At 44.4% G+C, this 26,323-nt stretch overlaps 1 protein-coding gene across 1 annotated transcript; it reads left to right on the forward strand.

Annotated features, from left to right (window-relative positions):
* Positions 1–599: 599 nt before the first annotated feature.
* Positions 600–25,902, forward strand: LOC101154889 (cullin-5). Its single transcript, XM_023962657.1, has 19 exons — positions 600–697; positions 2,734–2,843; positions 2,951–3,050; positions 9,552–9,728; positions 9,803–9,944; positions 10,023–10,168; positions 11,147–11,227; positions 12,577–12,670; positions 13,866–13,996; positions 15,528–15,635; positions 15,709–15,773; positions 15,846–15,978; positions 17,010–17,141; positions 17,897–18,020; positions 19,674–19,849; positions 22,282–22,443; positions 22,514–22,632; positions 24,849–24,972; positions 25,059–25,902. The coding sequence occupies exons 1-19, from the start codon at positions 674–676 to the stop codon at positions 25,251–25,253; spliced, it is 2,343 nt and encodes a 780-aa protein (XP_023818425.1). The 5' UTR covers positions 600–673; the 3' UTR covers positions 25,254–25,902.
* The last annotated feature ends 421 nt before the right edge of the window (positions 25,903–26,323 follow it).

A 26,323-nucleotide genomic window follows, 5' to 3' on the forward strand; every position in this document is an offset into this window, starting at 1 on the left:
GGAAATAAAGAGCTCTGTTCAAACAAAGTTATCTTCCCTCCAGTGTTAGAACAGAAATGTACACACACCCACCTCCAACAGTGAAAGCTGGAGTCCAGTTTCAACAAGGATACAGTTTTATAAATATTTGAGTTGTAGCAAAAGATCCCAACTCAACAAAACTGTCTTTTAGAAGTGAATCTTTAAAAAACAAGTTTGTTTCATCAACTCAAAGCTTTTTATTTATTTATTTATTTATTATAAAAGCCTAGGAATGAACAAGAAATAACAACTGTTCATTGATTGTTGTGGGACATCAATATGTTTGTGTGTATAACATAAATTATTGTTAAAATCTTTTTAATTCCAATTTTGTTGTAACCCCTCTCCCCCCCCCCCCCCCATGTCCAGATTTTTATTTTTTATTCATCACAGGAGGACATCAAGGAGAATCTAAATGGAGTTCAAAAACAAAATGAAACGTTTATTGAGATATTTTAAATGTAACCTAATTATAATGTAAATAACGCAAAATGATATTACAATAAAAGTCTGTATATATTTTTTAAGAAAGTAGATATTGGGACTTGAATAGATGTCTAGAATAGATGAAACTGTTGGACATGCGCAGAAAGGGTTTTTGTATCTTCCGGCAGGTCGCGCGAGATTCCACGAGATGATAAGTTGAGGGAACATGGCGACGCCTCATCTGCTGAAGGTAGGAGCCACTTCAAACTGATGTTTTGTCTTTAACCCTCGCTGAATGGCTTGTCAGTTTCGTAGTTTAATTTCGGTGTTTAGCTTTAACCTTAGACAGCCGTTTGAGCACACGTGCACTGCTGCGCAGGCGCGGTTCACACCAGCCGGAGAAGTGAAGTTGCATCTGGCTAACACAGAAAGAGAGTGACACTAGCTGCTTTTCAGTGATTGTAGCTGGCTAAGAAAGGGGACAGCAAAGTGGAATATGCGGGGAAAAAGTGAAAACCAGATAGACAGAAAACCACAGAAACATAGAACCTGCTAATGAGAAGTATACAAATTAAAGTTAAACCTAAAGAATTTAAAATCTCGCCTAATCTCTTGTGCATCATCAGTGGAGTCAGAGTCAGCAGCCTCACTAAAGTAAAAGCAGCTTTCAGAGAAGTTTAGTAAGTTTAGTTCAGTTTCTTAGAACATTCTAGCACACTGTATGGTCACATGACTTTGCAGAATCCAAAGTGTTTTCACACATTGGACTGGAATGATGGACTGATCAGTTTTTGCTGACATCACATCTGTGATGCACTTGGTGGTTTTTATGTTTTAGTAAAATAAACTTGAACCCAAATGGTATTTTCCTATATCGGTGGTTAGCACTCTTGCCTCACAGCAAGGAGGCCCCCGGTTCAAGTCCCAGCTGGGGGGCCTGAACCAGAACATCAATGGTGGACCTTTTCTGTGTGGAGTTTGCATGTGTTCTCCGTGCATGCGTGGGTTTTCTTCTGGGACTCCAGCCTCCTCCCACCAAAAAACATGCTTCATAGGTTAATTGGTAACTCTGAGGGTGTGTGGTTGTGCCCCCCGACAGACTGGCGACCTGACCAGGATGTCCCCAGCTTTCGCCCACGAGTGGCCGGGAATGACTCCGGCAGCCCAGTGACCCCGCAAGGGAACAAAACGCGTTTAGAGGATGATTCTAATGACGGTTGGATCATCGGAACAGAAATCGATTCATCAATTAATCAATAAGATGTGCCTTTATTGCCATTGAACAAGAAGAAGCTAGAACTTTTGTTCCAATCCCAAAGAGAGAGAACTTTCTGAATATGGCATTCATGAAGGAGAACCTGATCCCGCAGAAGACAAAAACTCTCATTCATCCTAAAGTCTCGTGGACGCTTCAATGGAATCCAAGAGCTTTAAACAGAACTGGTTGTACTCCACTCAGATTTTGTTTAGTTTAAGTAAACAAATAAAGTTTAATTATGATAGAATCAATATTAGTTTATTCTTCAAACTCTGAAACTAAATGCAGAGAATGAAGCTGTTCCACCTGAGGCTGATGTGTAATGAGATTCATCTGTTTAATTTTGAATTTTTCCTGTTTGTTGAGAGAAAATGAATGATTACAGCAAGTGTTTTTATTGAGTAAATCTGAATTAACATCCAAAAATAAACTAGATGATCTTTTTTTTCCCCAGAAGGCTCTCAGACATCAGTCACTTTAATTAAAAACAAGTAGTTCAGGAGGTAGAATGAAGACTTAACTTTTAATCATGTGTGACATTAAAGACTGATGATTGTTTTTACATGATTAACACGAACAACATCATGGTTAGTATTAAATGTGCTGTGTTGGTAAATATATGGTTTTTGGCAGCATCATGTCCCCCACAGTTTGATTCGTTTTTATAATATTTGAAATCGTTGTGCTTTGAAGCTGTTTTTGCTTGACTTTTAGGAATAAATATGAGTTTAGGCTTTTGTAACTGTTGCTGGCATAAAGTTTTTCCCCCATATGCAGTTTAAGAGATTTTCCTCCACGTCTAAAGATCAGGTCTCTTTTTCCAGACCGCCTTTGTTCTTTATGCAGCTCCAGCTACAAACTCGGCTCTTTCAGGAACTTTGCGACGGACGTTTCCTGGAAAGATCTGTCTCTGAGAGTCAGCTTAAGGACTGTATAAAGAAACAAAAAGAAAATCCCAGTTTTAATCTTCTTAATGTGTTCAGTCTCTTGAAGCATGGAGTCCACCGTGTTCCTGTCTGTTTTCCCAGAACAAAGGCTCCCTGCAGTTTGAGGATAAATGGGATCTGATGCGTCCCATAGTCCTGAAGCTCCTGAGGCAAGAGTGCGTCACAAAACAACAGTGGTTTGACCTGTTCTCGTGAGTTTTCTGACACCCTTTGCTTTAAAAAAACAAAGAAAGAAGGTTTGATTCTTGAAGCTGCAGACGGCGATCAACAGAAGTCTTTTCTGTCTTTGTTGCTCCAGAGATGTTCATTCAGTTTGTCTGTGGGACGACAAAGGTCCGGCCAAGATCCACCAGGCCCTCAAAGAGGACATCCTAGATTTCATCAAACAAGCACAAGCAGTAAGAATCGGTTTGACTCTTTACTCGGATCGGCTTTTACAGCTGAGAGAATCGGACAGGAAAAGGTTTGATTCAGCCTCTGAGCCCGCTCTGTGTCCCGGTGGAAGAGTGTCCTCCTGGTCGTTGTGGGTTCAAACACCAAAAACTTCAAAAATGCAGCCCTTCTCACTGTAAACAGCTGGAGCCAGAGAACCTAATGTCATTTTACCACTGTGATAAAATGACAATAAAGAATCATGATTCCAATGTCTCTGATTGACTCAGCGGCGGAGCTAGAGTAGTTTATATCAACCGAGGGTGTGTGTGCCACAGTTGGCATGTGGAGGGAAAGACAGCAGCAGGCGGGGTTGTGACAACGATAAGCACTTGATCTGTTTGCATTCATCGGTTTAGAAAAAAACAACTTGAGGTTTTAGTGAGAATCTCTTCTCACAATGAGCTTTCCCCCCCCTATGGGGTCATGAGGAAAGGCTTTTTCCTGCGGGGGATTGAGTAACCCCTCCCCACTGGCGTTCAAAAACAGGAAGTACCTGCTGGCTCCAAAGGTCAAAGTTCCGTAGCCTTCTATAGAGAAATAAACGGTCATTCTATCAGTCAGGATAAAAATTCCGGATCTGATCCTTTTTTCTTTTTTTTTTAAAATCTTCTTGATCATCCTAATTTCATATTTTTGTTGTTGTTCAAGTTATTCAAGTTATAAATTGACCAATTGGATGCCTCACCAAAAGTAGGTGGAGCCTGCTGGCCCTCTAACAAAAGTAGGTGGAGCCGGTGGCCCTCAAACAATAGTAGGTGGGGGCGCACACTCTGCCGGCAACTTGGCAGGGGTTCCTGGGCGGGTGCCTGCTGGGCGCAGGGTAGGCAGTGCGGCTGACCGGGAACGGCGGCCGGGTGCCGTGCTGGGTGGCTGGTCGCCGTGGCGGGGGCTGGGGGGGGGGACTTGGGGCTCTGGGGCCTGGGGTCGTCTGCCCGTGGCCGGTGGTTCGCCCGTGGCCGGTAGTTGGTGCGTGGCCTGGCCCCCCGGGGGTCGGCGCCGCAGTCACAGCAGGGGTTAATGGGTTCACTTGGGTGGGTTTATTTCATTATTATTATTATTATTATTATTATATTAATTATTTTATTATTATTATTATTATTATTATTACTTATTTATTTTTTTTTGGGGGGGGGCAGTGTGCTAGTCCTTATGGGGGCCAGGGTATGAATGGTGGGGCTGGACCCCCTGCCCCCCCGTTCTGGCACCGGGACCCTTCCTTGCTGGCTGTCTCTCGGCGCCGCGAGGCTCTGGCCTCCAACTGCGGCTGGCTTGGTGTTTCTGGCTGCCCGGCCGCTCTGGGAGGGGGGGCGCCTACCGCGGCCGGCTGGGGGGCCGGTAGCTCGGGGGAGCCTTCTCCCCCGGTTGTGCCCATCCGCCCGCTCCTCCCCGCTCTCACCCAAACAAATATTGCACACAGGCACATAGGGCCCCGGGATCTGGATGGGAGAGGTATGCTGGCGGGGCTCACTGGGGATGCCCCTCTCTGGGTTCTCGTTGGCACCCGCCCTCCTCCCCGCTTTTTACTTGCATATTAGACACTCTGATTCATCTAGGGCCTTGTGGAGAGGGTCTGGTGGAGGGGGGCACGGTGAAACATCCGTGCTCACCTTTCGCTGGCCCCCCCACAATTTTAACTTCCTCTGTAGACACACACACTGCATGCTAGCAGCACACACACAGCAAATACACACCACTCACAGAGGGACTCCGGAGTGGGGGGCTTTGCGGCTTGGCAGCGGTGGATCCCCCCACACTGGTGACCTCCTATTTTACCTGCAGCACACACACAGCACTCCCACACCTCCATACATGGGTGGGGTCGGGGGGGGCGGCCGGTCTTCACCCGCCTGGTCCTCTCGGGGCGGCCGGGCTTATGGGTGTCCTGTCGGCTGCGGGAGGGGTCGGGCATGCGGCGTTGGGGGTCGGCCGGCTGGGGGGGGGGGTTGCTGCTTGGTGGCGGGGGTAGGGAGGGTAACCAGATGATTGTGAGTATGTGTGTGTGAGTGCATGGGTAGGACCGACCTGGGGGCTGGCTCGCTGGGACCCTCTGGGGCTTTCCCTCCCCATCACAGAGAGGGGAGGGCACTGAGAGGGTTGGGGAGGGGGGGTCAGATATTATGGCGGGGGGGGTGGTAGTGCGTAGGGTTTTAGGGGGGTGGCTGTGGCTGTGGGTGCGTGGCGATCCCTGGGTTGCTAGGGTCGCGGGCCTGGGCTGGCTTAAGGGGACGGGGCGCCGGTCGGGTGGTGGCCGGCTCTTGGGTTCCGGGGGCCCTGGCTTCGTCCCTGGCCTTTGTCTCGGTGTCCGGCGCCCGGTGGCCCCCATGGCTGCCGCCTGGTACGGCTAAGCGCTCCTGTCTTGTGGCCTGGGGGCCGGACACTGGGTTCGCTTGTGCCTCTGGGCATTGGGGGGGCCCCTGTAGGGGGGCCCTCTCTGTGCCTGGCTGGTGGGGTGGGCGGTCCCCTCCTCCTCCCCTCCCGGGCTGCCTGGGTCCGGATGCTGGGGGGGCTTCTGGCCTGGGGGGCTCTCCTCCCCTCTCCTGGTCTGGCTGGTCTGGCTGGGTAGGATCTGGCTCCCTTTATGAACACACGGTTCACGTCGGCAGCATGCATGTATCTCCACCCGCACGTGCACACTCCACACTGCTCCCTGTCTGCTTCATCCCTCCTCCTTACCTACAGTGTGTTACGCCCCCTTGTGTGTCTAGGGGTGCTAGGGGGGGGCATAACATAAAAAAGTAAAGTTTTGGCTACTGAATTTAAGTGTAACAAAAAGCACCAAACGAATGTCTCCATAAAATATGACAAATTTATTTACAAATAAACAAACAATCCAACAATAACTAAAAGTGAAACTAAAAGGCTTCAGGGTGAACCCAGGCCAAAACAACAAACAAAACCCCAACTAACTGCAACATGTAATCTTACCTGCAAAGAAAGAAAAGGGAAATCAAAGACAGAACGCTAACCTCCCTAACCTAACAAAACCAGGAGAAAACATGTACTAAACAAAATGGCGGTTCACCTCTACAGCTTCACTTAAACAAAATCATAAACCAAAGGACTAAACAGAGTGGGCACAGACAAAACTACAAACTACAAAGAACTACAAAGTGCAACACAAACTAAAACAAGTGGAGAAGACATAAACAAAATGGAGAAGAAAACAAAATGGAGAAGAGGGCCAAGCTGCAGTGGAGGCTTTTGCTGCAAGGCACCCTTCTCACCGGCTGGAGGTCCAAGTGGTGGCTTTAAAGGCTGCCTCCACCAGCTTGTCCAAATGGAGGCCACACCCTTGCCAGCACACCTGAAAATAATCACAGACATACAAACAAAGATCCACAAAAAACACAAGTCCCACACTGATAAAGAAATAATACACAAAACACAGAACAAACAGAACAAACCAAAACCAAATACGGCCACAGCCATAACACCCCCCTACCCAAGATAAAACTTCTTTCCTGAAAGAAGTTTTTACCCTAAGTGGAGTACACAAAAAAGAAGTGGTGGCTCTCCCAGCACAACACATAAACTCAAGATGGCCTTAAGACGAAGCACACAAACACAGGACACCACACAAAGCTAACGACAAACTCAAGATGCGCCACAGAAACTAACTGACCACACAAGACACATCACAAAAACTCGGGACGCGTACCCCTCTGGGCACGCGGCCGTCAAACTCGGGGTGCGCGCCCCACAGAACACGCACCCGTCAACTCGGGGTGCGCGCCCCACAGAACACGCACCCGTCAACTCGGGGTGCGCGCCCCGCAAGACACGCACCCGTCAACTCGGTGTGCGCGCCCCGCAAGACACGCACCCGTCAACTCGGGGTGCGCGCCCCGCAAGACACGCACCCGTCAACTCGGGGTGCGCGCCCCGCAAGACACGCACCCGTCAACTCGGGGTGCGCGCCCCGCAAGACACGCACCCGTCAACTCGGGGTGCGCGCCCCGCAAGACACGCACCCGTCAACTCGGGGTGCGCGCCCCGCAAGACACGCACCCGTCAACTCGGGGCGCGCGCCCCACAAGACACGCACCCGTCAACTCGGGGTGCGCGCCCCACAAGACACGCACCCGTCAACTCGGGGTGCGCGCCCCAAAAGACACGCACCCGTCAAACTCGGGGTGCGCGCCCCGCAGGACACGCACCCGTCAAACTCGGGGTGCGCGCCCCGCAGGACACGCACCCATCAAACTCGGGGTGCGCGCCCCGCAGGACACGCACCCGTCAACTCGGGGTGCGCGCCCCACAGGACACGCACCCGTTAAGACTAGTCTCTAACTAGTCACACAAAACTAACTCAAAATTAGCCAAACAAAACGAAAGTGTTGCACCAAACAAAATTTAACGCAAGTTTGGTTAACAGTTTTCTTGTCCCACAAAAATGTTATTAATGTGCTTAAGCACCGACTTCAAATGTTTTGGTCAGGCCACACAGGCCTCAATGTACTCAAAAAGTGCAAATACAAATTCAGTGACTTAATCAAGAGCAAGATGTTTACTCACACCGAATGAGCAGTGGAGATCCTCTGTGGCAACCCCAGTCTGGAGCAATACCGCTGGGTCAGGCCCCCCTTCTTAACCGGCTACGGCAGCAGGGAACCTCCGCACCTGCCTCCGCCCGAGCGGGGTTAGTAGCACTGGCAACATCTGCAGTTGCCTCCACTCCCACACCGTTGCCCACACCACCTCCAACCAATGCGTCCAGCCAAGGTCTGCCCGAGGGTTGGAGCACTCCTGCTCAGACAACTGCTCTTGGTCTCCAAAGAAACAGGCCAAACTTCAAATGCCAATGTTATGGCCAACAAACAAACAAAAAAAAAAGTGGCCAACCAAGACTACGAAGTGAACCAAAAACTGTTAACCAAAGTCTCCATGCCAATCAAAACTGAACAAAATCCCACATAGAACAAATCACAAATGATGTGAACTGAAACGGTTTCAAACATCCCGGACGAGCCCCCAATTATGTTACGCCCCCTTTGTGTCTAGGGGTGCTAGGGGGGGGCATAACATAAAAAGTAAAGGTTTGGCTACTGAATTTAAGTGTAACAAAAAGCACCAAACGAATGTCTCCATAAAATATGACAAATTTATTTACAAATAAACAAACAATCCAACAATAACTAAAAGTGAAACTAAAAGGCTTCAGGGTGAACCCAGGCCAAAACAACAAACAAAACCCCAACTAACTGCAACATGTAATCTTACCTGCAAAGAAAGAAAAGGGAAATCAAAGACAGAACGCTAACCTCCCTAACCTAACAAAACCAGGAGAAAACATGTACTAAACAAAATGGCGGTTCACCTCTACAGCTTCACTTAAACAAAATCATAAACCAAAGGACTAAACAGAGTGGGCACAGACAAAACTACAAACTACAAAGAACTACAAAGTGCAACACAAACTAAAACAAGTGGAGAAGACATAAACAAAATGGAGAACAAAACAAAATGGAGAAGAGGGCCAAGCTGCAGTGGAGGCTTTTGCTGCAAGGCACCCTTCTCACCGGCTGGAGGTCCAAGTGGTGGCTTTAAAGGCTGCCTCCACCAGCTTGTCCAAATGGAGGCCACACCCTTGCCAGCACACCTGAAAATAATCACAGACATACAAACAAAGATCCACAAAAAACACAAGTCCCACACTGATAAAGAAATAATACACAAAACACAGAACAAACAGAACAAACCAAAACCAAATACGGCCACAGCCATAACAAGTGTATTGATGGAAATAGTAGGTGGAGCCTGCTGGCCCTCAAACAAAAGTAGGTGGAGCCTGCTGGCCCTCAAACAAAAGTAGGTGGAGCCTGCTGGCCCCCAAGTCCAACGTTCACAACTTTTGATTCACAAATTTGGTGTAGCCCGCTTTCAAGTCTGATTTTAATTGTGTTATAGCACTTTATAAATAAAGATGAGGACGACGATGATGAAGTGGTAGGGGTTGTGGACTCCCAAATATCTCCTTCCTGATTGGCCAGAGTGGTTGTCATAGAAACTCGGACCATGTCGGGCCAATCACTACTTAGTGACCACATCTGGCTCCAACATGGCGCCCGCATTGTCAGAAGATAGCACCTGAACTGACTTCATTTAAGTGGAGATGAAATAAAATATTTTTTATTCCTGTCTGGATCTCATAATCTATCAGTCATGTTTGCTCCGCCTTTGCTTCTTTGTAAAGGTCGTGACCTTACAGCCGGCCATGAGGGGGATGGCGGTGAAGATAAAATCTGATGTCCGTCAGTGTACAGACGTCGGTTTAACACCCTCCATTGTTTTTGAGCCTTCTCTAAATCTTTTCCTTGTCGCTCCTGTCTGGATGTGATTTGAAGGTCTGGTCCTGTTGCCGCAGCACAGAGAAGAGGTTGCACCTCGCATTCAAACGCCTTTGTTTGACGTAAATCTTTCTTTTTATCTGAAGTTTACACCTTTTTTTTCCCACTTCTCCTAAGCGAGTGCTGAGTCACCAGGATGACACGGCGCTGCTGAAAGCCTACATTGCGGAGTGGAGGAAGTTCTTCACGCAGTGCGACATCCTGCCCAAGCCTTTCTGCCAGCTGGAGATCACCCTGATGGGGAAGCAGGGCACCAACAAGAAGTCCAGCGTGGAGGACAGTATAGTGCGGAAGGTGAGGAGGCGCTTCCGCCCGGAGCTCAAAGGGGGGGGCTGACGGTTCTTAGATCTTCTCTGTTTCACCTGCAGCTCATGCTGGACACCTGGAACGAGTCCATCTTCTCCAATATCAAAAACAGACTGCAGGACAGCGCCATGAAGCTGGTCCACGCCGAGAGGCTGGGGGAGGCCTTTGATTCCCAGCTGGTGATCGGAGTACGGGAGTCCTACGGTGAGAAGCTGCAGGAACCTTTTTGTTTTTCCTCCCAAAACAGAGGATTGAGTTTCTTTTTTCTTTCTTTCTGAGCAGTAAACCTGTGCTCCAACCCCGAAGACAAGCTGCAGATCTACAGAGACAACTTTGAGAAGGCATACATGGATTCCACCGAGAGGTTCTACAGAACTCAGGCGCCGTCCTACCTCCATCAGAACGGCGTCCAGAACTACATGAAATATGTGAGCATCTGTGAAAAATGGAGCTGGCTTTCCAAATGTGAGACCTGAGCTGTTAAAACCCAGCAGGACCTGCAGAACCCAGCTGGGTTCTGCAGGTCCTGCTGGGTTTTAGCAGCTCAGGTCTCACATTTGTCTGTTGTCAAAGCTGTCTCTGTCCTCCTCTGGTTCTCGAGTATCATCGGAATGCTCTCACAGGCGGAGCAGAGCATCTTCTGAGTCCGCATGAATCCATCTCTGCGTTCTCAGCTGTAAAAGTTCCTGCAGAGCCGATCCGTCTTCAGGACTTCTGTACCTTGAAACAAAGAACCTTCTGTTCTCTTGAACGCACAGAAAATGCACCTTTCTTCTTTTATCAACTCTCTAGATTTCCTACTCAATGGTGCCACTATCAGTATCGGCCTATATTTGCATAATTTGAGTTTATTGGGATCGGCTCCATATTTAAAAAACTACCGATATCATTCTGACTGTTTTCAGGTAAATGTTATTTTTAAAAGGGATACAAGTTGTTCCTAATAGATCTCTGGAAATAAGGAGCTTATGGTTTACAGTCATGTCCAATCTTCAATAAATAAATTCAGATATATTTATATGAAAGTTTTGAAGCAATATTTCTTCCTCGGAGATCCTTTTGCTGTAAATATTAAAAAGGTCAAGAACGATGTGATTGTCCAGTAAAAGAAAAGTTGTGCGCATCTAAAGAAGAAAAAAAAGGAGATCTAAACGTTGTGTTACTGTAGATGCCTAAGTATCGTTATCGGCAAGAATCGGCCACAGTTGAAGAGGTAAATATCAGAATTGGCCAGAAAAAATGATATTGGCCCATCCCTACTTCCTCCTCTCCTTCCTCTGTCATTCTGGACTTCAACAGAATAATCACTTATGATTTAAAAATGACATTTTCTCCAATCCAAAGAGCTGTCTTCCTTCAAATAAAGTGTATTTTTAGGACTGTGCTTGAATGAACGCTGTCTCCAGGCAGAGTCCAAGCTGAGGGAGGAGGAGAAACGTGCTCTGCGATACCTGGAGACGAGACGGGAATGCAACTCCGTACAAGGAGTGAGTACTTCATGCAAAGCTTCTGATGCAGCATCAGACCAGACAAGAGTTCAGAAAGAGTCAAAAACTATGGAGAGAAATTAGAATCAGTCGGATTTGTGCGTGCGTAATTCTTAATTTTTGCATAGATTAGGATTTGTGTATGCATATTCTTGCTTTGTGCGTGCCTAAATTAGGATTTGTGCATAAATTTGGATTTGTGCGTGATTTGTTACTCACATAATACGTTTTGTGTAGAAGTTAAAAAAATATAAAATGAAAAAAATACAAAATGCAATTTACGTTTGCACAAATTAAGATTACAACAGCTTGAAACTACTTACACACACACATCTTTAAAAAACACGCACGAATCCCTTGTTACGCACACACGAAGCCAAAGTTACGCACGGATCTACCGTGAGACTGTTTTCACGTCTCACAAATTCGTCCGTAAGTGCTGCGTTTAAATACCAGTGGAATGCTCAGTCATTAGAATTTTCCTATCAGCCTTCCCTTCTAAACGTATCCAGACAATGACTCAATCAGTACATGAAGACAGTAGATGTTAGTGTTGAACATAGAGGCTACTTACTTCGGGGCGCTGACCACCGAGATGGGCCGCCATTCTTCCCATGACTCTCTCATTCTGACTGACTTCTTCCGGAAGAAAAAAACAGTGCCCCCTACTGGTCGTTCCTGTTACGCATTTTGTATCAATTCGGTGTCTCGGAGAATAATATACTTTTAATATATATATATATTAGCGTTTAAAAGTGAACGTTATATTCTCAGATAATAATTTTTATTTTCCTCTAAAGTTTTTTTAAGCCCTGCTACACCCACTGAAGGAAATACGTTTAGAAGGGAAGGCTGATAGGAAAATTCTAATGACCGAGCATTCCACTGGTATTTAAACGCAGCACTTACGGACGTGTCTGGCAGGAAAAGTCTCATTTTTTATACGAACTTTTGTCATTTTCTCTGAAATTTTTTAAAAAAACAGTGAAAAGCTGCAAATTTGGTTTTATCTAGAATGTCTAGTTTGCCGTTTTCTTTGACATTTTTATTTAAGGAAAAACGACTTTAACCTTCGTCAGATTGTCACAATGGTTCTGCTCCAGTAAAATCATTTACCAGAATTTGTCTTTCTGTTTTTGTTAACTGGGGAATTAAACCGACGTCCTTAGGGTTTATTTTGCTCTGATTTGTTTTTATTGGTGGTTTTCGTGTCATTTTTGTCTCATGGAGTCAAATACGATGGAAGTCCGTCATTCTCATTCACTGCGCTTGTTTGCCTCAAAGATCTAACTGTCTTTTTGAAACGTAAAAAGCGTATTTTCTGAAGTTTTCATGTTGTTTGTGTGCAGTTAATGGAGTGCTGCGTCAACGCGCTCGTAACCTCGTTCAAGGAAACCATCTTAGCTGAATGTCCGGGAATGATCAAAAGAAACGAGACGGACAGTGAGTACGGCCTCCCTGCATGGAAATGATCCTCAAATAAATTATCCTCCGAATCGAGTTTCTAGTTTTAGTGCAATTTGAACAAACCTGTTTAAAAAAATGAGTTTAATTTTTTTTTACAAGTTCAGAAAGCTTTTAAACCCACTTTCATCTTTTATGGTTTTAGTGAAGCCCCGCCCCTTTGAGGCTTGGCTTGTTCTGATTGGTCATCATTTTTTAAAAGTATTTAAGCATCACTAAAATGGGGAGGGGTTCTTTTATTTCAATGCTTGGCTCTGGAAGCACTGACTGTGCGCGTTCCAACAACTGTCAATCACGTTTGTCTTGATGCTTTTATTTCTTTGCAAAAGGCGGCTTTGGTGACGTCACGTCTGGCCGTCGTGGTGACAATGGTGAGGATAAAACTGATCCCACCCCCTCTGTCCATTTGTGGCAAAAATCTCCAAAATCTGCTGGATTTCTGCCCATAAAAAATAAACTGCATCCACTGTTGTCTAATAAAAATCTTCTTTAGAAAAAAAAAAACCTTTGGAGCATCTAATAAGTGCCAGGCCTGATGCAAAATAAGATGTTTATTGTAAATGTGTAACATTAAGACAAAAAGAAAAGAAAAAACATGGAAATCCTCACAGCTGTAATATATTTGGGTGTATAGAGGCTTAAAGGTCACAAATAAACCCATAAAAAAGCTTTTATTTGTGTAGGAAAGGCTGCTCAAATGACTGTTAATAGCCTTTTTCTTCTCTGGATTTGGACACATTTATTGTTCACCAAACATTTCTGATGTTAGTAAACCCGACTCGGTAAAGCAAACGGATCATCGGGGCCTAAAACTCTTCCTGAAAATGAGCTGGTGCTTCTCTAGCCATCATTTAAACATGAAGCCCAGCTGTAAACAATCAGGCGTGTTGAATGAAATGTTCAGAAGTGAGAGGGCTGCTTGGTTTCTGCTTCCGTTAAGCAGCCTGCTTTAATGGATTGTGAGTCAGTGCTGCTTGAGTTTATAAATCGCTCCCAGCATAATGGATTCTAAAGCAGCAAATGTTCTGCTGCTTGTATAATGCAGTGTTTAATATTCCGGGTCAGACCCCGGTAACACCTCTGCTGCAGTGGACCAAACTCACCGTTCATCATTGAACCTTTCATTCGAAAACCTGTGGTTTGGTAGAAAATGACGACTCTGTTTCCGTCCCAGAGCTTCATCTGATGTTCTCGCTGATGGACAAAGTGCCGAGCGGCATGGAGCCCATGCTGAAGGACCTGGAGGAGCACATCATGAGCGCAGGCCTGGCGGACATGGTTGCTTCTGCAGAGACCATCACCTCTGTGAGAGACGCAAAATTCAGTTCTGTTTTATGTCAAAAAGAGAAAACCAAAACAGTTCCAACGGTTTGTACAAGAGGATAATGGAAAACGCGTTTTGGTTCTTAAATAACCAAAGTGATCCCTAAAAAGGCTCAACATTTAACTCTATCTATTGTAAAATGTTTGGTAAAATTTGATGTAGTTTATTAGTTTTGGCTAAAATAGTGTCCAAACGTGAGTTTGAGTTCAAAAAGCCAACTAGGAACTGTGGGTAACTTTCATACTTTAAAACATTTGTAGAATTTAGTTACATTTGAATTTAGTTCATGTTTAAATGTCTCTGAGTTAGTCTCAAGTCAAAACAAGAAAACTCCAAACCAAGCAAATCCTCCAGAGGTGTTATAGATTTATTTACTCCAATTCATCTAAATTTATGAACGGCCTTTTATGAAAGATCAACAGATTAAGTTTAAATATTTTCCCTGTAATTTTCTTTACGGAGCAAACAATTGGGCAACAATCTGTTAAAAAAAAAACATCTGTGAGTGTAGTGGACAAAAATGGAAAGATTGCGGTGGAGGGGTCATGGTTTGGGCTTGTTTTATAGTAGCGAGATTTCTTAAGTAATCAAAAAAACCTTTTCTGAAGCTTTAACCTCATTGAATTTCTGCATTTGGGCCTGAAAAGAACAGAAGATTATAAACTTCAAGTATCGAATGTTGAGAAATAAGTCCAAACTACTGACTGTGTATGAGAACCGGACTGAGTGACTCCTCCCACCTGGCGTTCCAAACAGGAAGTACCTGCTGGCTCCAAAGAAGCCAAACCCCCATAGACTTCCTTAGAGAAATAAAAGCGGTTTCTCAGTCATTCTTTTGGTCAGAATAACCATTCTTACTCTGATACCTTTTTTTTTAATAACGTGTTCAAATTATAAACTGACCAATCAGATGCCTCAATTAAAAGTAGGCGGGGCCTGCTGGCCCCCAACTCCAACGTTCAAAACATTGGACAGATTTTCTTTAGTCTTCTTTAAGGGTGGTAGAGGTTGTGGACTTCCAACAAGCTCACTCCTGATTGGTCAGAGTGGTTGGCGTAGAGACAATGGCTCAGACCGACTCGGACCAATCGCTGCTTGCTGGTTCCAACATGGTGGCGTCCGTATCGCAAAACTGAATTGACTTCATTTGGTTGGAGCTGGAAGTAAAGCTTTGTCTTTGGTTGACGTCACTCACTCCAGTTCTCAGATACAGTCGAAGGTCTACACTCCGTAGCAGAGATGTGAGGGGCTGATAAGGTTTTTGTACAACGAGCTGCTTGAAAACACATGGCGTGTCATGTTGTTTTTTATCCATGTGTCGTTTTATTTCAAGGACTTTAAGAGCTGATGAGGACATTTTTTCCATAAAAACTCGACAAAGAAGGCGGTTCCTTTAGCTAGAAGATTACAAAAAGCTGTATGAAAAGCGTCTGTATTCTCATGACAATGAAGGCTAGAGGGAAGAACAAACATCTCACTGGCACCAGCTTAAACCTTTGTTCTGTGTCGCAGGACTCAGAGAAATACGTGGAGCAGCTGCTGACGTTGTTCAACCGCTTCAGTCGGTTGGTTAAAGAAGCTTTCCAGGACGACCCGCGCTTCCTAACCGCCAGAGACAAAGTGAGTCGGCGTTGCTCGATTGGCCTTGAACGGCACATGATCGCCGCTCATTGCTCTCGCCTCTTCTTCGCAGGCTTACAAAGCGGTCGTCAACGATGCCACCATCTTCAAGTTAGAGCTTCCAGTGAAGCAGAAAGGGTGAGGAGCTCGGTGGCCTCCTGCTCTGGCGGTGAACAGGAACCGTGTCTGACCGGCTCACTGTGCTTTCAGGGCGGGCCTGAAGACTCAGCCTGAGTCCAAGTGTCCAGAGCTGCTGGCCAACTACTGCGACATGCTGCTGAGGAAGACTCCGCTCAGCAAGAAGCTCACCTCCGACGAGATTGAGGCCAAGCTGAAGGAAGTGGTACGTCCAAGGCGGCTATAACGTGCTCAATGGGCTCAATCCGAGGAAACGGGAACCTGGAAAACCAGGGAAACTGTGATCCAAAATGATGTCATCAAACTGAAACCGCCTTGAAAAGCTATATGTTTGCACTTTTTGACCAACAAGACCTTTAATTTTAGCAGCAGAGGTATTAGTGGTCTACATTGCATCGACTCATGCTGGGATTTTGAGTCGCATTAACTTCCTCAAAGGGTTTAAAAAAGGGATCGAAGAAATTCCAACTTTATTTTGAAAATACTAAGTAAATAAAAGCTGCAAGCGGTGTTGTTTGCCCCCCCCCCCAGGTACTACCTGGGCTTGGTCTCACCTTTGCTCTCATGTATTACATTTTCCACAACATTCTATTGGAGAAAGTGCGGGTAACAGGGCTCTCTGTACAAGCTCGCCACGCTAACGACGTTCAAAATCTACAATTTCTAATTCCAACATTTTTTTCCCCCAAGTGGCTTTTCAACGATGCTCAAGGAGTTGGGAGGCAATGGATTGAAATCCCTAGGAGGGGGGTTCAATTTGTATTTGGACCTAAAGGTTGATTTTTATTTTTTTAAATTCAAGATGGCGGGCTCATCCTGAGGTCAACAAAACTTTGATCGTGGTTGTAGACTTAACCTGGCAGTGTGTGTGAGATCACAAAAGTTTTCTTTTCCTGTATTGTGGGATAATGTGAAAAATGGCCAAATTTCACATTTTGCCATAAATGGCCGTCAACCCGTAGGTCCTGTGGCCATCCCATAATAATACTTCTTTGGATATCCTCGACGTGCTTGTTTTGGTTTGTTTTTACTTTATCGCATTTTCTTGCATCTATGGGCAAAAATCGTTTTTCTGTTAAAGCCAGAAATCAAAACTTTATAGGTACAAAATATTTTTACAAAAAAAAAGAAAAAGAAAAAAAGCTTTTGAACAAAAATAAAATCAAACAATGAAAAATCCTGTTGAATCAAACAGGACTGCCTTTCATTTCAACTGTTGTCTGTATTCCTGTGCAGCTTTTAGTGCTGAAGTATGTGCAGAACAAAGACGTCTTCATGCGCTACCACAAAGCTCATCTGACCCGCCGCCTCATCCTGGACATCTCTGCGGACAGCGAGATCGAGGAGAACATGGTGGAGTGGCTCAGGGTTGGTTCAATCATTTTTTCTGTTTCTTTCTGTTATTTCAGCTCAAGTCTGTTTCTGGATCCAGTCAGTTGAAGCAAATCTTGAAAAGAAAAACCACACAGTTCCCATCACTGAAGGATCTTTAAATCATTTTAAATTTATATCCAGTTGATTAAAAGTTTCCTTCATGTCTGTTTTTAAGTAATTACTCCATAGAAATCCGTTGATGTATTTTACGTTTGTGACTAATGAAGATTTGGTGTTGTTTGTGTCTGTATTTCAAATTAAAAGTCATAGCTTTCCTTTGAGAGCAGAGGTTAAACTAGTATGAACATCAGGTCTGTAGGTAAAAAAGAATATCACATATTCATCTGTAGTAAATATTTATTCCCTCCATGGTGACAATTTGCCTTTGACTCATTTTCACAACACTTTTCAGTTTTATCTGCTTTAACTCAACATAAAAGTGAAACTTTGTTGACCTTAACTCTTGCCTGTTGCCATGGTGACGGTTTTGCAAGGAGTCACTGATAAAATCTCCCTTTGATCTGCTTCTTTACAACACATTTTCTTTAGTTTCAGAAAATAAAGTAGTGGGGTTTATTTATTTATTTATTATAATGTGCTTCTTCTACAGCTACCGTTTTAATCACAGCCAGGAGCTTCAGCTGCAAAATCAAATGAACAAACTAACAAGTTTTAGATCAACACATTAAAAACATTAGAATATCTAGCTGAATCTTAGATGGCGTTAACCCCTGCGGTGTCCTTCGCAGGAAGTAGGAATGCCAGCTGATTACGTCAACAAGCTGGCACGGATGTTTCAGGACATCAAGGTGTCGGAAGATCTCAACCAGTCGTTTAAAGAAATGCACAAACACAAAAGGCTGGCTTTGCCAGGTAAGGACTTCCTCTTGAGTTTTGGCTGCTTAACCTTTGCTGGATGAGTGTTTTTGTCATGCGACAGTTTTTAGTTAGTAAATGTTCTCTGTGAGAACTCGTTTCTATTGCAGTGGACTTAAAGATGCCATGTTTCTGAGATAGGAAATCCTCCTCTTGAGTGGAAAAAACGGGCCTTTTATTGTTTTTTCTTTTAAAGCCTGTATGGTTTTGTTTATTTATTTTTGAAAAATGTCTGTAGTAATCCATTATATTCACCTCAAAATCTTTAGGATGATAATGCGTGCTTAAAAACATTAGTTGTGTCAGAATTCCTTCCCTACTCACTATATAGTGCACTATTTTGTGCGTTCGCCATGTTGCAGTACTGTCCAAATCTACAACTCCAAAATCCAGAGCGCTAGAAATTTCCCAGAATTCTCTGTGGAAAAACCACTGTGCATCAATGCTCAGTAGATTGGCGAATATAGACCACAATGCATTGCATCGGAACAATCTTTGCCCATAAACCATCAACAATTTCATCCTCAGAAGACAGTGGACTCGTAAATAATCGTCGCAAAATGCTCATATCAATTAGATTTGAACTTTTAACTCGACGCCGTTTAAAAAAAAAAGCGGTGTGCCTAGTGTCCGAATTGCTTTTAAAATTTAGGGCACTACAGTGCCGCACTGTATAGTTTTTTAGTAGTTAGGGTAGGAATTCGGACACAGCCATTAACTTTGGCTCCTCCGCGGTTTGCCGTTGCCATGGAAACCACGGCGCAGTGGGAGTGCTTTAGAGGTTTAACCTTTACATGGAAGTCTGTTGCCCCTTAGTCTTGAGCCACGTTTTCAAACGTGAGTCGCCCAGATTCCCCCGCAGGTCACGTGACCTCCGACCTGATTCCTGGTTCACCGTCTTTTGAGCGTCTCGGCGCTGATCCTTCAGGCACGGCGTGGTGCACACACCAGCGGGTTAGGGTTGAATAAACAGATGGGTCCTTTGACGATCGGCCTCACGGGTTCCAGTGAAACGTGTGGACGACCTTCTGCTGAGCGCCAAAAAGACGTCTGTAGTCTACTGCTTCAGAGGAAATCAAACAATAATTCCCGAAAAATCTCATATCCTCTTTAGCTCTCTGCACCCGTAAACCAAACATAGATTAAGGTTAAGGAATTAACAACAGTAGAAGCCTGAGATTTGGTTTTAACACCAAATTGATTTTTCATATTTAAAACATTTGATTAACATTAAATTAACATTTGAACCAAAAAGATGACAATAAGCAGCCTCTAAAAATATGAACATTTCTTTTCAAGAACTGACTTAGCAACAGGTTGTTTTTAGTTATTTGAAAGTTTGTTTTCTTATTGTTTGCATCTTCTTTTCAAATAAAATTAAAAAATATGTTAAAAAAAACTCTGTCTTTATTTGTTAAATTGAGTTTCAGTTTGCAGCGCTGTGCAAAAATGAAAACTTGTTCGCTTTTTCTCAATTCTGCTTCCAACAAGCCAAACTTAAGCAGGAAGGAAACAGAAATATTGCTCACAATCCCTTGTATTTGATAAGAGAGTCTTGGTTCCTGTTGAATAAAACAATGTGAACGTCTGCAGATACTTTTGGGTCCGAAATAAGAACAGAGGTTTAAATCCAGCTTTTTTTTTTTGCAGCTGACTCCGTCAACATCAAAATCCTGAACGCGGGGGCGTGGTCGAGGAGCAGCGAGAAGGTCTTCGTGTCTCTGCCCACAGAGCTGGAGGACCTGATACCCGAGGTGGAGGACTTCTACAAGAAGAACCACAGCGGCAGGAAGCTGCACTGGCATCATCTCATGTCAAACGGCATTGTGAGTTTAACCGCCAAAGCTTCGGTACCTGAACATCCCATTACAAGAGAATGCAACACAAGAGCAGAGCGTTTTTGAGGAGGATATTTTTGACATTTTAAGCTGAAAAAACAAAACTAGTTTATCTGAAATAACATTTCTAAGGATCATTTGAAATTTGGGTGTGATGGTGAACGATCTACATCCGAACATCAGCTGAATCAGCACAGTAGCAGCCACACCAACTGAGCGCCGTCAGAGGGACATCAGTGGAAAAACTGCACAGCTTCTGGTGCCTAAAGGGTTCACGTCCAGCAGGCTTTAACTTGGTCCGGGTGAAGGAAGTCCTTCAGACACTTCAGGGACTTCAGACTTCCCTTTTAAACCTGCAGCATAGAGAGCATCCTCAGCGGCAGCGTCACTTCCTGTTACGGGAAAAGCATCCGTTCAGAGGGAAAGTTCACCTCTTACCTCATGTTTTTGTCCATATGATGAAGCAAAAGTTTGTATTATAGAGGCCAGCGCAGTGATATACTAAACATTAAAGCTATGTGACCGGAACTTATTTTTTAGGCTCACATTATCACTGTGGATTTTCACTTTTTAATCCACGTCCAGCAGCCAATCAGAATTGAGGATTCACCGAGACCATGGTGTGTGTGTATATATACAGTCAGGACCATAAATATTTGGACAGAGACACGTTTTTCTAATGTAGTTTCTGTACATTACCACAGTTAATTTTAAATAAAACAACTCAGATGCCATTGAAGTGCAGACTTTCAGCTTTTATTCCATGGGTTGAACAAAAAGATTGCATAAAAATGTGAAAAACTAAAGCATTTTTTAAACACCATCCCTTAATTTCATGGGCTCCTAATTGGACAATTGACTTCCATGCTATTGCATGGGCAGGTGTGGACAATTCCCTTGTTATGTCATTATGAGTGAAGCAGATAAAAGGCCTGGAGTTGATTAGAGGACTCGTGCTTGCAATTTGAAGATTTTGCTGTTAACAGACAACATGCGGTCAAAGGAGCTCTCCATGCAGGTGAAAGGAGCCATCATGAAGCGGAGAAAACAGAAAAAAACAAAATTGCTACAGCATTAGGAGTGGCTAAATCAACAGTGTGGTTCATCCTGAGAAAGAGAGAAAGCACTGGTGAACTCAGCAACGCAAAAAGACCTGGACGTCCACGGAAGACAACAGTGGTGGATGATGGCAGAATCATTTCCATAGTGATGAGGAACCCGTTCACAACAGCCAACCAAGTGAACAACACTCTCCAGGAGGTAGGCGGATCAATATCCAAGTCTACCATAAAAAGAAGACTGCATGAAAGTAGATCCAGAGGGTACACTGCAAGATGCAAGCCACTCATAAGCCTCAAGAATAGGAAGGCTAGATTGGACTTTGCTAAAAAGCATCTCAAAAAGTTCTGGAAAAACATTCTTTGGACAGATGAAACCAAAATCAGCCTCTACCAGAATGATGGCAAGAGAAAAGTATGGAGAAGGCGTGGAGAAGCTCATGATCCAAAGCACACTACATCATCAGTAAAACACGGCGGAGGCAGTGTGATGGTCTGGGCGTGCATGGCTGCTAGTGGCACTGGGACACTAGTGTTTATTGATGACGTGACACAGGACAGAAGCAGCCCAATGAATTCTGAGGTGTTCAGAGACAAACTGTCTGCGCAGATCCAGGTGAATGCAGCTCTGTCTGCGCAGATCCAGGTGAATGCAGCTCTGTCTGCGCAGATCCAGGTGAATGCAGCCCTGTCTGCGCAGATCCAGGTGAATGCAGCCAAACTGATTGGGCGGCGTTTCATAATACAGATGGACAACGACCCAAAACATACAGCCAAAGCAACTCAGGAGTTTATTAAAGCAAAGAAGTGGAATATTCTGGAATGGCCAAGTCAGTCACCTGATCTTAACCCAATTGAGCAGCATTTCACTTGTTGAAGACTAAACTTCAGACAGAAAGGCCCACAAACAAACAGCAACTGTTTGCCGCTGCAGTAAAGGCCTGGCAGAGCATTCAGAAGGAGAAAACCAGCATCTGGTGACGTCCATGAGTTCAAGACTTCAGGCTGTCATTGCCAACAAAGGCTTTTCAACCAAATATTAGTAATGACCATTTTGTTTCAAGTTATTTCATTTGTCCAATTACTTACCAGCCCATGAAATGAAGGGATTGTGTTTAAAAAATGCTTTAGTTTTTCACATTTTTATGAAATATTTTAGTTCAACCCATGGAATAAAAGCTGAAAGTCTGCACTTCAATGGCATCTGAGTTGTTTTGTTGAAAATTCACTGTGGTAATGTACAGAAACTAAATTAGAAAGAATGTGTCTCTGTCCAAATATTTATGGTCCTGACTGTATGTATATCCTTTTGATTTAGAAATTGTTTTCCAACAATCCTCCAACCCTCTGATGTTTCTCCAGATTACGTTTAAGAATGAAGTGGGTCACTATGACCTGGAGGTGACCACCTTCCAGCTGGCCGTGCTGTTTGCCTGGAACCAGAGGCCCAGAGAGCGGATCAGCTTCGAGAACCTCAAGCTGGCCACTGAGCTGCCCGACGCGGAGCTGCGGCGGACTCTCTGGGTAAACTGGAACGTTTGAGCTCGCCATCTCCGCCTCCGCCCCCCTTAACGCTTTTCCTTCGTCCTCGCAGTCTCTGGTGGCGTTCCCCAAACTGAAGCGGCAGGTGTTGCTGTACGAGCCGGCGGTGTCCTCACCCAAAGACTTTGCAGAGGGAACGCTGTTCTGCGTCAACCAGGAGTTCTCTCTAATGTAAGGAACACATTCCGATTATTACAGTTTCTCTTTGGGATGGATTTAATTTCTGCGTTTTGTCCGACCTCCTTTTACCCATTTTACTCATCCGTCAACATGTTAGTGCAGTGGTCCCCAACCACCGGACTGCAGCCACAGAACACAACACATATTTCAGATGATTTCTGTTTTACTTTCTGATTCTGAACGACGTTTTATTTTGGAGAGCTACCGGTTTCTGTCCCTCGCATCCGCCTGCGGGTACTCTTGACACACGTTAAGTCGTTTGCCTCTTCACGTGTTTGCTTCCGTCTCAAAGCAGCTGCTCCAACTACTAAATGAAAGCTCCAAGCTCACAAAGATAACAGGAAATTAAATGTGTTGGGGAAGAGCCTTTGAGGAAATGGAAGAAGAAATCTGCGATGGACAGACAAAACCTAGATTTTTCCCTCAAAATGTAGATTTATTGTGTCAGTGGTTCCAACGAACTAAACCCGCTTAGCATAGTATGCAGCTATAGGCCAATGTCACGGGTACGCTGATAATAAAGTTGTAAAACACAGTATATTTACGTTTAATGTTATATTCTGTAGTTTCCCGTCACACTTTAAAAGTCAGACGCAGATGAAGTTATTGATAGTGATAATATATTACCTTTGGCACACTAAAGAACTATTTTGTTATGAAATATGAGTTCTTTTGACAGTTAATTTTCCAACCCGGAAGTAAGACCACTCGATCGCTGAGGCTCCGCCTTTCGCTCTTTGTGGGTGTCGCCCATTTCATGACGTCAACCTAGAGCCGGCCTCAGCAGAGTGTCTGCGTTTCGCTCATGAAAACAAACAACATTCGAACTTTTGCAAAGATGCATGGACATATTTTGCATATAGAAGGAAAGCGTTTAGCCGATCGTCGCTAGCTCCACTGAAAAAGTGGGCGTGTGTGTTAGCCTGGGGGCGGAGCTGGCAGTGCAGACTCCACCTGGACGGGGCGGTTCCTTACTTTGTGATGTCACAATGGCTGTGTCCGAATTCCCACCCTAACCCCTAACTATTAAAATACTACATAGCGTGTAGTGCCCTAGATTTTCAAAGCAATTCGAACGCCATGCTTACTACTTTTTTTTTTTTTTTTCTAACGTTGGACATCACGTCATCGATTTCACAAAGTTAAGTAAGGGTTAATGGCCCACGAAGTGTGCATCATTACTTTTTAACGCACACTGTGGAAGCCTGAACCGTCCAACAGTTGCCTCCGCGAAGTGCGTTTCTTCAAAGGCCATTAACCCGCTTATACCATGGTCACTTACAAAAGCAATACATATTAACCAGTTTTTAGTCCTTAATTCTTGTTTTTTTCCGATTTGGATCGCTTTTCTCATAAAAAGCAGACTAGTTGTTACGTGGTGCGGCGCGATGGAACAAATAGTCCGCGTTGCGCCGCACCACCGCTGCAGTCAAGATTCGGCGATATATATATGCTGATCTTTCCGATGGGTTGAATGAAGCATCAGTTCAGAGAGAAAGTTCATTTCTTACCGCTTGTATTTGTCCAAATGATAAAGTAAACGGTTGTTTTAAAGAAGACGGCGCAGTGATACAAAACATTTAAGCTAGGTTACCGGAACTTCTTTTTTCCCCATGCGGTTATCCTGTGGTATCACTTTTTAATCCACACCCAGCAGCCAATCAGAATCGAGTATTCACCCGGACCATGGTATAAAATCGAATTAATATGAGCGTTTTGTGACGATTATTTATGAGTCCACTGTACTCTGAGGATGAAAACGTTGATGGTTTATTAAAAATATAAATTTAAATACATTATTTTGGGGAAAAATTGTTCCGACGCAATGCATTGTGGTCTATATTCGCCGTTCTAGTGAACATCGATGCACACTGGTTTTTCGCAGAGACTTCTGGGAAATTTCTAGGGCACAGGATTTTGGAGTTGTAAATTTGGACAGCACTACAACATTTGTGAACACACTATATAGTGCACTATGTAGGGGTTAGGGACCAATACTCTGAAATACGTGATCTGGGTTGTTTTTTGTGAGGAATGAACATTATAAAACACTTAAAAGCTCAAAAAGTTGATTTTACATGATACAGGTCCTATGTTTTAATTGTGGTCTACAATGAAACCACAAGATTCAATAAAATAAAGAAGGTCAACACTGGAGCTCTGGCATTAAAGGGCTAACTTTAGAAGCCTTTGCTTTGAATTCCCAGAAAGAACTCTAAGGTTCAGAAAAGGGGGAAGATCAACCTGATTGGTCGGCTGCAGCTCACCACCGAGCGAATGAGAGAAGAGGAGAATGAGGGCATCGTCCAGCTCAGGATACTGAGAACGCAGGTATGAGGGCTCCTCAGGAGTTTCATGTGCGCTGAAAACCTCTTCCGACTTTCAGATCCACTGTTTCCCCGCCCCCTTGTGTCCAGGAGGCCATCATCCAGATAATGAAGATGCGGAAGCGCATCAACAACGCGCAGCTGCAGACGGAGCTGGTGGAAATCCTGAAGAACATGTTTTTACCGCAGAAGAAGATGATCAAGGAGCAGATCGAGTGGCTGATAGATCACAAGTACATAAAGCGGGACGAGACGGACATAAACACCTTTATCTACATGGCGTAGCGCGGTGCGACGCGGTGTGATGCCGGCGCCTGCGTGGTCTCTGCTGATCAAGCCTGATGGACACCGAAAAGCTTCCAGGCTTCTGTCCCTTGAAAGAGAAACACACCCAGAGACGAGCAGGGAATCCCAAACTGTGACACAACCAAGGGGAACTCCTGCCTTAAACCTGTACAGAGATGAATGTGGCACTACGGGGGGGGGGGCTGCGCCAAGGGGTTGTTTGGGGGGGGTTCTTTGTCGTGGTGGGTCCACTGCTGCTCTCCTGATCGCACAAGTCCAAAAAAGAAACCCTGGGAAAGCAGAGTAGCTCAAATGATCCACAGTTAAAGTAAAACCTGGACTATTTCAAGAAGCTCCTCCCCTCTGCACCTGGAGGCGGAGCCTCCACATCATGTGTAAATTGTTGTTTAATGAAGTCAGGAAAACTCCTCACGGTTCACGAAAATGAACCTGAAATGTTACAGGGATCTGACGCAAAGTGGAATTCGTCCAATGAAAATGTTCCCTGGGACTGAGGTGGGTGTGGCCTCCCATCTGCAGGAGGTCTGTGGGAGGAGTCTGAGGTCAGTATTACTCAATACTACAAACCTGAATGCTGCGGAGTGGTGACGGATGAATGGAAATAAACAGCACCTTATTTTAAACCAAACCTGCAGGCTTCTTGTCCTTCAACTCACAACGTATTTTCTTTTATTGTCAACTTTTATTTGATTCAAATCAACAAAACTTTATTTGGACAGAAAAAGAATTGAAGGAATAGAAAATATTACTTTGAAATCATCTAGAGGAAAAAATAGTCCCCTGATCTGCCAGATATCCATCCACAGACTTTGAAACAAGTTTTTGTATTTTAGAGGAATACAATCATAATTCTTTAAATATTCTTTACTTAAAGGAAAATCTGCAGCACCACAGATTTGTGTTTCACAAATTGTGATTTATAATTTGGGTCCCAAAATTAGGTGCACTTCTATAAAATGCACTTTTACCTAAAGATTCTTAAAACCCTACAGTGGAGAAAAATAGTCTGAAATATTTAGTTAAGAAAAAAAAACAATAACTGATGTATG

Source organism: Oryzias latipes, chromosome 14 (genome assembly GCF_002234675.1).
Source record: "Oryzias latipes chromosome 14, ASM223467v1".
Taxonomy (NCBI): domain Eukaryota; kingdom Metazoa; phylum Chordata; class Actinopteri; order Beloniformes; family Adrianichthyidae; genus Oryzias; species Oryzias latipes.

What these genes read in the sequence shown, in the direction of transcription:
- LOC101154889 (XM_023962657.1), top strand. Translation starts at nt 674, where the DNA reads ATGGCGACGCCTCATCTGCTGAAG. An exon ending in CAAAAGGCTGGCTTTGCCAG is followed by an intron (nt 18,021 to 19,673) that starts GTAAGGACTTCC and finishes TTTTTTTTGCAG; the next exon opens with CTGACTCCGTCAACATCAAA. An exon ending in AACCAGGAGTTCTCTCTAAT is followed by an intron (nt 22,633 to 24,848) that starts GTAAGGAACACA and finishes TTGAATTCCCAG; the next exon opens with AAAGAACTCTAAGGTTCAGA.